Source organism: Penicillium angulare (genome assembly GCF_028827245.1).
Source record: "Penicillium angulare strain IBT 27051 chromosome Unknown utg000011l_segment0_segment0, whole genome shotgun sequence".
NCBI lineage: Eukaryota > Fungi > Ascomycota > Eurotiomycetes > Eurotiales > Aspergillaceae > Penicillium > Penicillium angulare.
Window position 1 is genome coordinate 664395 of NW_026623170.1, and position 15610 is coordinate 680004.

Consider the following 15610-nt stretch of genomic DNA (forward strand, 5'->3'; position numbering starts at 1 on the left):
CAACTGTATCATCAAGGAAAACGAAGGGTATCGTGTAGCGGCTCGTGGGAGAGAGAGAGGGACACAGGATATGGATTTTTATCATTTTATTTGGCACAGGGCCTGCATCCCCATTCTCTCCAGACTTGCTTGAAGACATGGTTGGAATCAGAACGACAAGGATGGAGTTGGTGTCGAGAAGATGTTGGTGAAAGAGATGTGAGAGCTCAATCAAATTGGTTATGGCAAATAATTTCTGAACATGTGATCACAGATGTTGCAAATCTGAACAAGGCGGTAAGAACAGACTTCCAAGAAAGTAATTTGAAAGTGAGCAGAGCCTGCAGTTCTCAGATGCTTCAACAGTGATGTAAGAACACAGCGCGCCCCAGGGACTTAAATGTTGATAATGATATTGGACATCTGGCTAAAAGGTGTTAATAAATGTAGGTGGTCGAATGGTTCGTTGGTGTATAAGCAATTGGAAGAGTAGAATTTTCAAGAACAGTTCATTTACAGAAGTTGGTGACACTTCAATCCATGAAGGTCATAGAAAGAGACCGCGTGCCTGAGTTGAATGATGTGATGTTGGAGATCTGGCCGAGACGGGCTGATAGCCGATAAGAGCGGGAAGTCCAAGCTTTGACGGCACTATACAGTATATAGCCTATAGGGGAGCATAGCTGCCAGCGGGAGAAACCCCCTTGGCCATATATAACCTTTACCGCCTCTTACACCGCTATCTGTACTGTAAGCTCCACACCGATAGAAAACCAAGTGATAAGGCAAGTAGAAAGAGGATTAGAAAGACAAGTGAAACCAGTAGGAAGATAAATAGAGAATCATCTTTTGAAAATACTTTATTTCTTACTAAGATAGTGGGTTTAAAAGCAAAAGGGATTATATCCTAAAGATATATATTAAAATAATTTGTAGGCTTGAAGCTTCAAATGTTAACTTCGTGATATACGGGGGCTATAGGGATGTTACTATATTACGGGTATTGCGGTTTTCTGCCGGCCTGAAATAGGCCAAAATGGGTTTCCCTCTATGACCGCTATAGCCCCCCATAGAGGATTAAGTTAAGTCAGTAGTTGGTCAACTCTTGAACAAAGCCATTGTGATTCAAACAGAAGAGAAACCCCCAAAAAAAAGTGGAATCCTTAGAGCTTTCTGAACAATAGAAAAAAGCTAACATCAATGAAACTGATACAAAACATTGAAAGGGCCAAGGGAACTAAATCCACGTGCCTAAGGCGGTGAGGTTCATGTCGCGTGCAAAATCCGCGCAAAAAAGGGGACAAATCACGTTCCGCCCTAACGAAAAAGCCTCGGAGAAAACCCTTTGCACAGCCTGAGCGCTGATCTCAATGGATTGATTTCCCAGTATGGCCGGGCGCCTTCTTCATCACTCTTTTCCCCTCCGCTTCTCAACTGCTCCTGTCACTGGGGCCGCTGCGTCGATGGAGGTCCTGTCTTTTCGGGCCGTGGCCCGCAACAAGGCCAGCGTCCGTCAATTTTCCTCGAAAGGCTGGCGTCAATATCAAAAAGATCATAATTCAGAACACCAAAAATCGGGCTTTGGGTCTCGACTACGATTTGCCCTACGAAACACTAAGGTGGAATGGTATCCTATTCCCGTGGGACTCGGAATAGGGTTGTTGGGGGTGTTACACTTTTACAAGTCGCATCGGGCGGATCGTGATCGTGGAGATGGAGACGACTCCGGAGAAGTCTGGGAGAATGGAGCTCGACCACCTCGTCGACCACGAGTTGTGCCGACAGGATCCTGGCAGGTCCAGATCATGTCGACCTTGCCCCTGAAAGCCATGTCGAGGTTATGGGGCCGTTTCAACGAGATCGAACTGCCATATTATTTCCGTGTACCGGGGTTCAAGCTCTATTCGTGGGTCTTTGGCGTGAACCTTAGCGAAGTGGCAGAGCCAGACTTGCATGTTTACCCGAACCTGGCAGCTTTCTTTTATCGCAAGTTGAAACCGGGTGTTCGTCCTCTTGATCCGGATCCTCGCGCTCTTCTCTCGCCTTCCGACGGTCGCGTCTTGCAGTTTGGAATGATTGAGCGGGGAGAGGTGGAACAAGTCAAGGGCATGACATACAGCTTGGATGCTTTGTTGGGAACTGCCACACCTGCCAACGCCGATCACAGCAATCGACTTTCCGATACCAACGGCGAACCGACCCAAAAAGACGTGGAAAACATGAAGTCCGATGAGGAGTTCGCGTCTATGAACGGAATCTCTTACACTGTCCCCGGCTTACTTTCAGGTGCCGCAGATGAACCAGCCAAGCGACGAGCCTCGATTGATGCATCCACCGCCTCCAAAGCGACATCGGAAATCCAAGTACAAGAGGAACTTGCGCGAGGAGATGGTACAGAGTGGTACGCACCCAAGAAGGCCGCCAACCACGCTCTTTTCTATTGTGTGATCTACTTGGCACCTGGCGATTACCACCGCTTCCATTCCCCCACCGCCTGGGTTGTCGAAAGTCGTCGCCACTTCGCGGGCGAGTTGTACTCCGTCTCTCCCTACTTACAACGTCACCTACCCGGTCTATTTACTCTTAATGAACGTGTTGCATTACTTGGTCGTTGGCGATGGGGATTCTTCAGTTACACACCTGTGGGTGCAACCAACGTGGGCTCAATCAAAATCAACTTCGACTCGGAGCTACGCACCAACAGTCTGTTGACTGACACAGCTGCCGACTTGGCCGCCGCGGTGGCCGCCAAGCGCGGAGAAAAAGATCCCGGTTTCGTCGAGGCTACCTATCGTCACGCTAGTCGTACACTCGGTGGGCACCCGCTGCAGCGCGGAGAAGAGATGGGTGGATTTCAACTTGGTAGCACCGTTGTCTTAGTATTTGAAGCACCGCTCAGCAGTCGACCATCTCCGGATGCAGGCTGGCCCGAGGAGAAGGAAGGTGATGGCTGGAACTGGAGTATAGAAAAGGGCCAGCGAGTTAAAATGGGTGAGAAGCTGGGATTTGTGGGGGATGCATGAGATAAGAAGAAAAAAAGATCCAGGTCCGGGACATCCTTGAGTGGAGGAAGTCTTGGGTGTTGCACTGCATGATGCGTATGATGCGCCTCGCGATGATGTCTTCAGCCCCTCCGATTATGTGTTTGTATTTTCTTGTAATATATCCCTAGTTTATTATTGTTTTATTTAAAAGGAATCCCGTAAATAGTGATTGAGATGTATATCTTAATCGAATTCCAATCATCTTTCTATACTCATGTCTCTGCTCTATACTAAATTAAGTAAATTAAGCAGATCAAATGCAACAAACGTGCTAACATGATCGATCCACTTTGATTTGCTGCTCTGATAAGCACAAAACCTTACATCATTGGCGGCTCCACTTGGGCTTGTTGTACCTTGAAAATCTGGGTTTCTCCGTGCTCCTTACTCCGGATTGATGTACATGCAGTAGGACATCACGACATCTTATCAGTGTACGCGTAGTTGAGGAGTTATTTCTTGGCTATAATACTATGAAATGTCCAGGGGCAAATTAAATTATAAACCCCAGATACATTTAAGATTTACGACGATCATGAAATCATAAATACGAAAAAGAACCGCGAGAACCTTGTAGGCTATCGCAAGCCAAGTTTGGTTACGTAGACCAAGGTTCTAGGGTGAATCTTGATTGACAGCTTCGCCCCGTTCCAGCGCTGGGCATTATTCCTCCTTCCTTTCCTTGCCTTTGTCGCCTCCCCATTTCCAATCCCAGGAAGAGATCCAAAAAAATAGAGAACAATTCTATTCTTCTCTTCTCCCCCCCCACCCCACATCGCCTTCATGGCCATTTTTACAGCTCCTCGCTCCTTGAACAATGTCCTCGCCCAGGACCCTTTTGGGTCCAGCCTTATCGCAGGCGCCAACATGCAAATCCAAGCTAGCCACCCTTCCTTTTTCCACCTCGTCCTACTCGTCTTCGAAGCTGTCTTGGAGGTAGTATGCGTCTCTTTACCAGGCTACCTCGTAGCCCGACAAGGGCTCTTTGACGCTGAAGCCCAAAAGTTCGTCGCGAACCTGAACGTGATGCTCTTCACTCCTTGTCTGAGTATGTCCACCCTTATCATTGCCTTATCGCGATCGTCGCGATCACCCCATCCATGGATTGCGACCATGTAATCATATCGCTAACGTATCCTAGTCTTCATCAAGCTCGGCTCCCAATTGACCGCGGAGAAACTCACCGATCTCGCGATCATCCCTGTGATCTTCATTGTTCAAACTGCCGTGTCCTACTCGTGCGCATTTATTGTCACACGATGCTGTGGTTTCAGGAGACGCCAGTCCAATTTTGTGACTGCGATGGCGGTACGCTATCACCTTCCCTTATCTGGATAGCTTCCCTGCACATGTGCTGATCCCGGAACTGTGACCAATAAACAGGTGTTCGGCAACTCTAATTCCCTCCCAATCTCCTTGGTGATTTCACTCTCAGCAACCTTGAAAGGCCTCCATTGGCATCGCGTCCCAAACGATAATGACGATGAAGTCGCCGCCCGCGGTATATTGTACCTCCTCATTTTCCAACAGCTAGGTCAACTTGTACGGTGGAGCTGGGGGTACCATGTTCTCTTAGCGCCGAAGGACCGGTACCTCGAGGAGGAGGAACGCGAAGAGACAGGCCAAACCGTGATTGAACAGGGCCAAGCTCGCTATACCGATAACCCGATACAAACGGACCCCGATGAGCCGCTGGTGCGCACCCGCAGCTCCGAAGATCACCATCATGCATCCAACGGCCATGCAGACGGCGGAAATTTCGAATCCGGAGGTCAAACTCCGGTATCAAGTCGGGCTTACAGCTACAGCAAGGTCTCCTCCACACACTCCGACGAGGAGCCCGACTCTGACGATCCACCATCTGTCATCGGACCACCACCTATGGGTCCCTTCCTCCCCCGACCCAGCACAGACGGCAACATTCTCCTATTCCCCGATGTAGAAGCCACAGCTCGAGAAACCCACCAGACGAAACAAACCTACGCTCAGCGTTTCAAAGCATCTATCCGCCGACGCAGCTCCCACTTACGCCGCTTCTTCTCCCAAAAAAGCGATGCACTGTACGCCCGTCTCCCTACAAAGGCGCAAAAGACCATCTCATGCACCGCACGGTGGATCTGCCGCTTCTTCCGCGGAGCATGGGACTTCATGAACCCTCCCCTGTGGGCCATGCTAGTCGCCATCATCATCGCCTCGTTCCCAGCACTCCAGCACCTCTTCTTCGACGACGGCACCTTCATCCGCAACTCTGTAACACGAGCAGTGGAACAAAATGCCCAGGTTGCTGTTCCGCTGATCCTAGTCGTGCTAGGCGCTAATTTAGCCCGGAACACGCTGCCGGAGGAAGCGCTCGCTGACATCGAGCATCCAAAGGCAGAGCAGAAGCTCATTATTGCCTCTTTGCTTGCACGGATGTTTCTACCCACGCTTATCATGGCGCCGCTGTTGGCGTTGATGGCTAAGTTCGTCCCGATAAGCATTCTGGATGATCCTATCTTTATCATTGTCTGCTTCTTGCTTACTGGTGCACCGTCGGCATTGCAACTTGCGCAGATTTGCCAGATCAATAATGTCTACGTTGGTGCTATGTCTAAGCTTTTATTCCAGAGCTATGTTGTTTGGTATGTCACTCTTCATCCTTTCTTTAACAAGTGAAATGTCAACAAAACTAACCTATTTAGGATTCTTCCTTCAACTCTCATCCTCGTCATGTGTGCACTCGAAGTCCTGGAATGGGCCGCCTAATTCATGCACATTCATTCTTGTATCTGTATAATGCGAAACGAACCTACTTAGTCTCTTACCTTTACCTTGTCGTTGATTATCAGCCTGATACATATTTTCTTTCGCTTGGGCGGTGCATAATTGGGAGTCGGCGTTGAACATATTCTTAGTGAAATCTTTACAGCTTCGGCTATTGATATAACTCCTACATAGATGTGCAAAAGTCATTGTCAGGTACTTCTATCTATCCTGTCTATCTTTATCCCATGTGTTTATGAGTTCACGAAGTAATAAGTGTGTATGTAAGATACCCAGTCCAAAGACTCCTATCTGCGTAGTCTTGACTGCCTACTCCCCTACACGTCTTTCTCCATGTTCTTGCACACATTCGTACGCACATGATCCTTCAGCATTGAACTTGAAGTTGTCATTATGATATTCCCGCTCTTTCGAATTACCCGGGTGGTAGAGACAATTGCCTAGTGTATGGTATGGACAGTATCTATCGGAGAATGTGTGGGTATACCGTAACGGTGGCTACAATCGAGATCAATCAGTCAATAATTCTTCAACCCCAGCAATCCCATATTATAGAGAAATGAGGCCCCAAACCCCATCCCTCCTCCACGATAGCCTTGGCAAAGTCCTTCTCTTCAGCCATGATGGGCTCCACACAGTACAATTAGCTTGATTTCTACCAGACATCGTTCAATCATTTCTTCAATTAGTTCGATTCCATTGGAATTACTTACTGATGGTAATTGGATGGCAATTTGATGGTGATGGGATGAGAGGGTGACGTCGTGGGTTTGGTTTACGAGTACAAGTGAGAGAAAGCCTGAGGTTTTACATGTCTACAGCTGTGTCGTTCCTGCCGAAACCAGAACCAGAACAACACTACAAAATTGGAAAGAGCGAACATCATTATGTTCTTGCATACCTGTTGAATTAGGAAATATGTTGAACGCCGACTCCCAATTGCCAATCCTGTTCAAACTTGAAGTGCGGCCCGTGTAACCATGACCAAGATGGCCAGCCAAGCGGTCATTTACCAGCTACATCACAGGGTTCATCGGATATATTAATTCTGAGGCCACCTAAGCGCGTCAAACTGGAATCACAGTCAACAGAATTGCAGCCAATCAGCCGTTCAAATACTCGCCGCGACCAAGATGAAGAACCGCTGCCAAAACGCCGCTTGAATAGCTCCAGCGCTCAAGGCCAAGAGTACATCGACGAGCCAGAATTCGTGATTTCGTGACTCGCTGCCCTCCGGATCTACCTCCCCGCCATCGAGTACTCGCCCTCTTAGGAATATGTGATACTGACAATATGGCTCACTCTAGTGAAGATGGGTGGTTTTTTCAGGTTTTTATCAGTTTCATCATCTCCTTGAGCCTAAATTCCCTCGATGTGAGTAGTTTGTAGCCTTGGTGCTACCCACACTGTCTAATAAGTATGCTCATTAGCTCCAAACCAACTATGGCTTACCTGCGGAGGCCCCGCCGCACTTGTGGCTAAGTATGGCGAATTTATACATGTTGATTCGAAAGGAGACCGCCGAGTTGTTTTAGACAATGCAATTCTCCTTTGAATATCACCACAATAACCATTAATTCCTCTTTTACTTACGCATCCCCAATATTTTCATCCGCATAATTGCTGCAAATTAGATGCAATCACAGAGGCAGAATCCAAGGGCATTTGCCAGAGCTACGTGCAGTTCCTTTTGGCGGAAGCTGGCATCTCGCTGAACAGGTTTTCGAAACAATTTGGCTATGATTCTAAGAGAATTTGTAATATATGGAGCTGCTTTAGTTCAATTATTAATTTTGAGTCAAAAGACTTATATTGATTGTCTTTTGCGGCTGTATTCTGCCATCATTTGTACATAAATGAGGTTATCCACATGCAAACTTGCAAGTACAGATGTGAAGTCCTGTGACACCACATAGAGACATATGTGTTCACGTTGCTTACTTGCCGTTTCTTTTTACACCTCATCTTTTTTATTGTCGATATCATTGCTACCACCTTTGATTCGAACTTGAACCATTTCTCCGGCCGACTTTACATAACAGCAAAGTTGACTTTTCTCTTTCCCTTTCCCCAAACTCCGACTACACATATGAAAGTTTTGAGAGACAAGTCCATCCCTACAAACCCATCTGTCGTGCTAATAAATAATAAGGAATCATTAATCATTTGTTGCTTAGTACTATGCCTCTGCAGTAAGAAATACATTAAGTTGCTCCGCTACGGATTAAGATAGGTAAGAACTAACGTCTAGTTCCTAATACTTGTACATTTCTACCTAATTTTCTCTCCTTCTCTGCTCCGTCTTCACTCCATCACCTCCAACTACTGGTTTACCTGTACGCGAATTCTGTTCTTGTATACATGCATTGTCAATGCTACGTACACAGTTAACTCTTCCTTTCAAGATACCTGAGAGAATCTCATCGCTTGTGCCCTCTGGCAATTACACCCGTCTTCTTGAAGCCCGAAACCGAGCGGTCGTCTCAGCGTCCTCAGAGATTTCGGTGAAGTCGACGACTTCCGACTTTCTTGAAGCAAAGATAAGAGCTATTGAAGATGACGACGCCTATATCAGTCAAATCAAAGCCGAGCTTGATAATATCAGCTCGCTGACTCTAAGCAGTATAGGAAAGGAAAGGAAATAGTCCCGTTAACCAGGAGGGTCCGGTCGAACCAGACAACAACAATTCGAGTTTTAAAACGACACGTCTCTATCGGTATAGAGAGAAGGTCTAAAAATGATAAATAATAACGTTAAAAAAAAGGGAAGAAGAGAGAGAGAGAGCTATACTACGTATATATAGGGAGCCCACTCTTGGACTAATCATCTGATTGATATGTATTCGAGAGTGGGTTGAACTAAGTAAACGTCTAAATATGCAAACATGCCTGCCGGCCGACCTCCTCCATATAGCTATACTACTTCCCCTAGACGGTCAACTAGGTGTGGCTACGCTGCGCTCCGCCAAATATACAGCATTAAGTGAGCTGTCAACCTAGGTACGGTTGACACTCATAGAGGGGCAAGAGGGCTTGATAGCGTAAACAAAATGTTAGAATACAAGAGTATCTTCAGTTCTATCTACATCGTCATCAGTTCTTACCTCAGCAGGATCATTGCTATCTTCATCTCCACAGACAACATCTCCTGCGTTACTGCCGCTAGTGTCATCTCCTACATTACCGCTGCCGAGTCTTACAAATCCTGCACAGCATGGATTCAGTCAGACAACCCTAAAGCTGGCGCATGAGATGCTCACATCTAGCCAACGTGCTGAAATCCACAGCTTTGCAACAACAGACCGACCTGTAGCGAGCGCACAGCGCCTGCAAGAAGGCCTCCAAGGGCTAGACCTCGTTATTTTCGCGATGCCAGCGGGTCCAGCACGCACCGCGATTGAGCAAATCAGACGACATATAATACTTAACGATGCCAATATTGATACCTGACTGCGTTCTATGCAATTATATTCTATTCGCTCCTGATTTTTTCTGACTGCGTTCAATCTTTTCTATTCTATTCTTCTACACAACAAACAAAGAAAATTATTATTTGCACGCGTTCGGGAAGCTCACCGAGGGTGTTGCTGTATTAGGAAGAAAGTGAATTCCATGAATACATAGCTATACAATTGGAAAGACATTAGAAAAGACATCAGCAAAGACATTAGGAAAGACATTAGGAAAGAGGTCCAGGAAGAGATTCAGGAAGAGATTTAGAATAACGGTCAATCTGCACATCTTGTGGACACTCCTATATATAGGTCTTCATAGATGGCCCCGGAAAGCGCTCATTCTGCAGTAGATGCTATACAGTATGTCGGTGCCGCTCGTCTTCAAGGTACTTTCGAAGAACTCGGCATTCCACAACGGCATGTGTTCATGATCCTGTGGACCCCCATCTCCGAGTCGCTTGGATTGAGTGGCTATGACTGGAAGAGCAAAGTCATCTTCATCGAATCGGATCACGATGGGCCAGTTGGGCAAATATGACGGGCTATACGAAATGGCGATTGTAAATAATATAAATAAACAAAATTCTTAAATTCTTATATATGGTCTTGTCTATTCTGAAAAAATGCCATTAATGGGTTAATATGGTTAATCGTTACTGCATTTGGATTATTTATTATACTTATACATGATGATACAAAGGAATGGTTGGCCTTGAATCACTTCCAAAGTTTAGGTAGAGACAGGACAGACCCCTTGTACAGACCTATCGTGAACGGATGTGTCGTCCGAACTTCCAATATCCATAAGCATCGCCATCCCAGTCGCATGATGCCACAGAACATGACAATGGAATAGCCAGATACCAGGATTATCAGCACGAAAGCGCAGGACAGCATATCCGCGACTGGGAATTTGGACTGTATCCCGCAAAGCGACGCGAGATAAATCATAGGGCTCGATAGTACTAGAGTCATCCGTGTTTCGACTTTGGACTTGTTCTAGTCCTGGTGGAAATGGATCTTCAAAGGGATTGTATGAGCCCCAGCCGAAAGGTTTCTGGACAGTCATTATATAGAAGTGGTGCCCATGCTATGAACGGATTAGCAAATTAAATCGATTAGACAATTTACGCCAGAGACAGTAAGCACAACGCACCAAATGAAATGGGTGAGACCCTTCATCCAAATTATTGATGACAAGGTCCACCCATCCAGGGTCTGAGCCTGTTGTAATGGCAAATTGATTTGCGTCCCACTTTATTCTTGGCAGTCCGATTAATGGGACATGTGGATCTTGCTGTGGACTCCAGCTAGTTTGATTGAAGAAGCCGAGTGGGGAATTGTGATTGCGAGCCATTTTTTGAATTTTGGTATAGACCACATGCGTTTGTTCTGCTTTTGCCGGTAGATCCCGCAGAACTGATCTTGTTGAAGGTATTTCATCCAGGTTAATATTAACGCGAACCTGTAACGACGGAAGCGAGAGATGGGAGTCTGTGTTGACAGATGGTGGGCCGTATTTTATAGGAAACGTTTGAGCTGGTGTGAGGGCAGGGTTCATGTATTTGAAGCACCTGGAGTGTGTCAGAAAGATTATGGGCAAAACCAAAGGGAGTGGACATACTCTTCGTCTAGCTTGACCTCCATTGAAGACCCATTTCCATTGGATGAAGGATGAAGGATGAAATCCATACGCTGGCCTGGTTGTAGAACTCCAAGTGAGTTGATATGGGGGATTTGCAGCGGTTCAACATTGACACTGTCCACCTGAATGGGATCTAGCTGTTCTTTATCGAAGACCAGACTGAAGCCCGCCAGAGATCTATCCTAAGGTTAGCCTTTGAGTCGGTTATCGCGAGCTTCAACGTCACATACCCAGTATTAACCACGCGTATCCTGTATGTCATATTAGGGTCGATATCCAGGAAGGAGTAATCAGCCCGCTGATCAACACAATCCACTGGACGCGCGGGGGCTGCCATTGCACAATGGAAATGGCCGACTCCGTTGACAAGCAATGAGTCCGGTACCGGCTAAACGCAAATTAGTATTCCAGTTCTGTGCTTCTGCGCGACTCTGAACGTACCTCATTACCGAAATTTCCCGGGGCCTTGAACCACTCCAAGACATCCTTAGCAGGCTGATGATACCAATCACCCACTAGTAAAAGAAGCTCCTTCTTGTAACCATAACGATTCAAATCTGAGTATGATCCCGGGCGTAGTCCCCGGACTGTGGACGAAGATGCTGGGGCATGTACCACAAGACCTCCGTACAGGCCCTCGGCCCGTGAAAGCCCAGCATGAGCATGATACCAAAAAGTACCACTCTGGTCAGAAGGGATGGTGACTTTGTAGGTGAATTTAGCACCTGGAGCGATGGGACACTGCGAGATTCCCACAGCGCCGTCCATGGCATCTGGATCACGGTAAGTCGAAAGTCAATTTGACTCTGCGTGCAGGATGATGGGAATTTGGGTTACATACTGGCTACATGGAGGCCATGCCAATGTAGAGCGATTTCATCGTTCTCTAGGGCATTGGTGACAGTGATGAAGAGGGTATCACCGGAGCGGGCCTCGAGTGTTGGACCTGGAAACAAATCTATTGAATGCAAGAGAGCGAGACGGTAAGCAAATACCCAGGGGCAAATAGCTGTGTGAAGCCCAAGGCTATGATGTTGCATGGCTTATCGGGCGCATGACCTACCATTGATAAGGAAGATTTGCTTAAGGACGCCATCGGGCCTGCGCTGACCCGATGTGACCCGCCAGTCAAGATAGTGAGTAGCCGGTGAGCGAAACACATGATCTTCGGGATGAAGTGCGATTCTGGGGCGGTGGATGTCTTCTGCTTCATTGGGGCGAATAGGCTGGGAATCGATCGAGTCAATCCACGGTGTTGGGAGGTGGAGGCTCGGTCGCAGAACATAGATCAAAGTCAGGATCACCGTTCCCACTAGCGACCACGTCAAGCACGGACGAAACAAAGATTGTGATGTCTTCATCTTTGGGGGATATGGCGGTAGTTCCTGCGTTGGCGGAGACTTCCGGTCAAGACTAGCCTGTCTCTCCTGTCTCTCCATAACGTAGTACTCCGTTCTTCGTAGAACAGACGGGTCGGAAGAGATTATGGCAGGAGTCGGAAGAAATGCTTGAGTTTTGCTTTGTATTTCCTAGGCTGCATCCGTGCATCAGCTGCCCCTCCAAATGCACCGAGAGGATAATTAAGGAGGGAAGCGCGACGGGGTGGTTAGAAGGAGGGAGGGATCGGTTGGATTGGAATACATATTACACGTGCGGGAATGGATCGATATCAGGGCCCGCCAGCCAGCCAGGGTCAACTTAGTGGATTTAGTGGATTTTTAGCTTATGTTGATTCTCTAAAGGCTGTAGATCTGGTTTCACCTATCACAAAGGCGGATTGGGGCATTCGGCAGGTGTGGGGCCGGGACTATGTAACTCAAAAAACGTACACAGACTGGAAACTGTAGATCATCGGGAGGGGCAAAGAAAACAATGCAAAGAAACGATACAACTCGAAATTAAGTCATTTTATCGTTGTCCGTGCAAGATCATGCCCCCTCCAGATGTCCACAACGCCAGCGATATGGTTCACGTGGGCTGCATGCGTGCACCGGATTGGGAAGTTGGATTCCGGAGAAAAGAAGAGAAAGTGCGATCCGGTTACATGATCTTGTCGGGGAAGAGCGACCCAATATCACCTCATGCGTGTTACTGCCTGTTAAACAATGCAGGGACATTAATATCGGAAGCTTGGAGGTCCCTTGCCCCTCAATCATGTGGATTGGTAATGCCTGTTGGCTCATGCGTCGTTCTTATAGACGACTCTGCCCATCTTTCTTCATGTTCTATTCTTGAATTCCCCCATTGTCCTACTTGCAAGTCAACTTCGTAGACAACAGTCGTCATGGTGCTTCTATTCGGAGCGGCATTGGCTTTGGCTCTGGCGAGCAGGTCCGTCAAGGCAGATGAGCTGAAAGACATTGAGCATGTTGTGATCTTCATGCAGGAGAATCGTGCCTGGGACACAGTATGAAATTCAGCCCTTCGTATGACCTGATCTGACTGGAGAGGAGGACTAACAATTGCAACTCCTATGATAGTACTTTGGTTCTATGCCTGGTGTTCGCGGTTTCAATGACCCCAATGTCCAGGTTAACAGCCAGAATCAGCCAGTGTGGTACCAGTATGTGACATGATGACTGCTGAACTACTAATATTCTCATTACTGACCTACTCATTAATAGGGTGGTCGACCCGAGCATGTCAACCGAAGCGAATACCTTGCTTCCTTGGTACTTGGGATACGAGGGTGGGGACAGCTTGGATGCTATTCAGTGCATGACTGCTGGAGACAATGGTTATCAAGATAACCAAGCAGCCTACAATCAGGGCCTCAATAATCACTGGGCTCGAAACAACACTCCTTGGAGTTGGGGTTATTACAAGCGCCAGGATATCCCGGTGCAGTTTGCTATCGCCGAGGGCTGGACTTCGGGTGACATGTATCAGGTATAGTATCACAAGAGATTCAGATTCAGGGAAATGATTTGTCTGACTCAGATCAGGAATCTCAAATTACGGCCACCAACCCTAACCGTGTAACTCTGGTTAGTGGCTCAATCAATGTTCCGGGTAGTCCCCAGAAGAAGACTCAGGGCGGTGTTTACATCGACAACAATGAGGTTCCTGGTATGTGTCGAAAATCCCAAACGATAACAGAACCACAGAATCTGACATAATATAGGCTGTGACTCAAACGGTATCAACTGCTACCCTTTGAACTGGAAAACTATCTATGAGTACTATGAAGAAGCTGGCGTCTCATGGCAATTGTACCAAGACACGAACAACTTTGATGACAACCCCCTGGCATGGTTCAAGCAGTACCAGCAGGCTTCTTCATCATCGCCCCTGGGTCAAAAGGGCATGTCCTACGTGGGCCTAGAAGCTTTCTACGAGGCCGCTGCCAACGGTACTTTGCCGGAGGTCAGTTTCATTGTGGGCCCGACCGAACTGTCCGAGCACCCTCCATACATGCCTAAGGATGGCGGCTGGCTGCAGAAGAAGGTCGTGGATGCGGTGACTAGCAGCCCCAAATACTCTTCAACTCTGCTGATGATCAGCTATGATGGTAAGGCGAGCCCCAGGAGACGAGGAAAGTTGCATACCGAGATTCTAATATTTCTTGCAGAGACTGGTGGCTTTGGTGATCATGTTACGCCTTTCCACTCCCCCAACGGCACCGCGGGAGATTGGATGGAAGATCCACTCGGACTTTTCGGTGACGTATTTGTTGGACCTGGTATGTAAATCGCTTTCCAACCTCTTCCGGTATCCGCTAATTGATTATAAGGCTTCCGTGTCCCATTTATGATGATTTCACCCTGGACCCGAGGTGGCCGAGTTTTCACCGAGCGAGCTGATCACAACTCTCAGATCCTGTTCCTGGAACAGTGGTTAACAGCCCGCGGCTACAAGAATGTTGAAACTGAGCAGATGGTGCATTGGCGCCGGGAACACATGTCCAACCTGCTCAATGCTTTGGACCTTGAAAATGTAAGACTTTCCAAACAGCGTGACTGATTATCTGAACTAACTCGAAGAAAAAGCCCGACCTGACTCTACCTGATATTCCCACAGCCGAAACCCCAGCGACTAACAGCAAGGGTGGCTACGTTGGCACTTCTCAGTGCGAGTCCACTTACAGCAGCCCGAGACCTCCAGTCCCCTATGCTGATCAGGATAACTCAACCAACATTATGTTCTTCGAAGATGGATTCAAGGAAACAGTTGGATATTTGACCGAGGGCCGCTATCTGGTATTTGAGAAGTCTGGTAACGCTTTGGCCAACCCGCAAGACTCCGAATACTCGTCACTTCAGACCACGCAGGCCACAGACGGCCATGAAAGGAAAGACCAGCGATGGGTTATCCACTACAATAACGATGAGGAGAGTGGAATCTTCACAGTCTCCAGTGCCCTTGATGGTCGCTGGATTGGCGCAAACGGCGATTTCGTTGATATGGATAACTCCGACCAGGCTGCACAGCTGCATATTTCATTCCTCGGCAATGGAAACGGATATAATATCCAGTTTGTCAGCGATGGGAAATATCTTAGCACTGAGGATGACGGTACATTGAAGTTGGCCAGCAAGAACGATGCCCCGACTAAAGGGTTCAAGGTCTACAGCGTGACCTATCATACCTAGTAAGCCCTGGAGGGGACTGTTGATCATGTGCACCTGACTGCTTTCGCTCGTTTTCAACCTGCATCACATAATGTGTCATGACCTAATGTCGACAAGAAAAAGGGGAGATGTTTTTTCAAGTTCTCGCAGTAT

The 15610-nt window shown here is 47.5% G+C and overlaps 7 protein-coding genes across 7 annotated transcripts; 6 read left to right on the forward strand and 1 right to left on the reverse strand.

The window, feature by feature from the left end:
• Window positions 1-1367: 1367 nt before the first annotated feature.
• Window positions 1368-3002, forward strand: N7478_012410 (phosphatidylserine decarboxylase 1; the record flags this gene model as incomplete). The annotated part of the gene is made up of 1 exon (XM_056928624.1): window positions 1368-3002. The coding sequence occupies one exon, from the start codon at window positions 1368-1370 to the stop codon at window positions 3000-3002; it is 1635 nt and encodes a 544-aa protein (XP_056773182.1).
• An 804-nt stretch (window positions 3003-3806) lies between these two features.
• N7478_012411 (Auxin Efflux Carrier superfamily) lies at window positions 3807-5768 on the forward strand (the record flags this gene model as incomplete). The annotated part of the gene is made up of 4 exons (XM_056928625.1): window positions 3807-4071; window positions 4165-4331; window positions 4407-5644; window positions 5705-5768. 4 exons carry the CDS (start codon window positions 3807-3809, stop codon window positions 5766-5768), a joined length of 1734 nt encoding a protein of 577 aa, XP_056773183.1.
• A 998-nt stretch (window positions 5769-6766) lies between these two features.
• Window positions 6767-7008, forward strand: N7478_012412 (uncharacterized protein; the record flags this gene model as incomplete). The annotated part of the gene is made up of 2 exons (XM_056928626.1): window positions 6767-6790; window positions 6814-7008. The coding sequence occupies 2 exons, from the start codon at window positions 6767-6769 to the stop codon at window positions 7006-7008; spliced, it is 219 nt and encodes a 72-aa protein (XP_056773184.1).
• A 1828-nt stretch (window positions 7009-8836) lies between these two features.
• Window positions 8837-9236, forward strand: N7478_012413 (uncharacterized protein; the record flags this gene model as incomplete). Its single annotated transcript, XM_056928627.1, has 2 exons — window positions 8837-8979; window positions 9011-9236. 2 exons carry the CDS (start codon window positions 8837-8839, stop codon window positions 9234-9236), a joined length of 369 nt encoding a protein of 122 aa, XP_056773185.1.
• A 324-nt stretch (window positions 9237-9560) lies between these two features.
• Window positions 9561-9779, forward strand: N7478_012414 (uncharacterized protein; the record flags this gene model as incomplete). Its single annotated transcript, XM_056928628.1, has 1 exon — window positions 9561-9779. The coding sequence occupies one exon, from the start codon at window positions 9561-9563 to the stop codon at window positions 9777-9779; it is 219 nt and encodes a 72-aa protein (XP_056773186.1).
• A 192-nt stretch (window positions 9780-9971) lies between these two features.
• Window positions 9972-12325, reverse strand: N7478_012415 (uncharacterized protein; the record flags this gene model as incomplete). The annotated part of the gene is made up of 7 exons (XM_056928629.1): window positions 9972-10331; window positions 10398-10815; window positions 10866-11063; window positions 11117-11274; window positions 11328-11659; window positions 11728-11832; window positions 11950-12325. The coding sequence occupies 7 exons, from the start codon at window positions 12323-12325 to the stop codon at window positions 9972-9974; spliced, it is 1947 nt and encodes a 648-aa protein (XP_056773187.1).
• An 845-nt stretch (window positions 12326-13170) lies between these two features.
• On the forward strand, window positions 13171-15478 carry N7478_012416 (nonhemolytic phospholipases C family protein; the record flags this gene model as incomplete). Its single annotated transcript, XM_056928630.1, has 8 exons — window positions 13171-13293; window positions 13367-13449; window positions 13511-13775; window positions 13832-13955; window positions 14011-14397; window positions 14458-14568; window positions 14620-14822; window positions 14876-15478. The coding sequence occupies 8 exons, from the start codon at window positions 13171-13173 to the stop codon at window positions 15476-15478; spliced, it is 1899 nt and encodes a 632-aa protein (XP_056773188.1).
• Window positions 15479-15610: the final 132 nt, after the last annotated feature.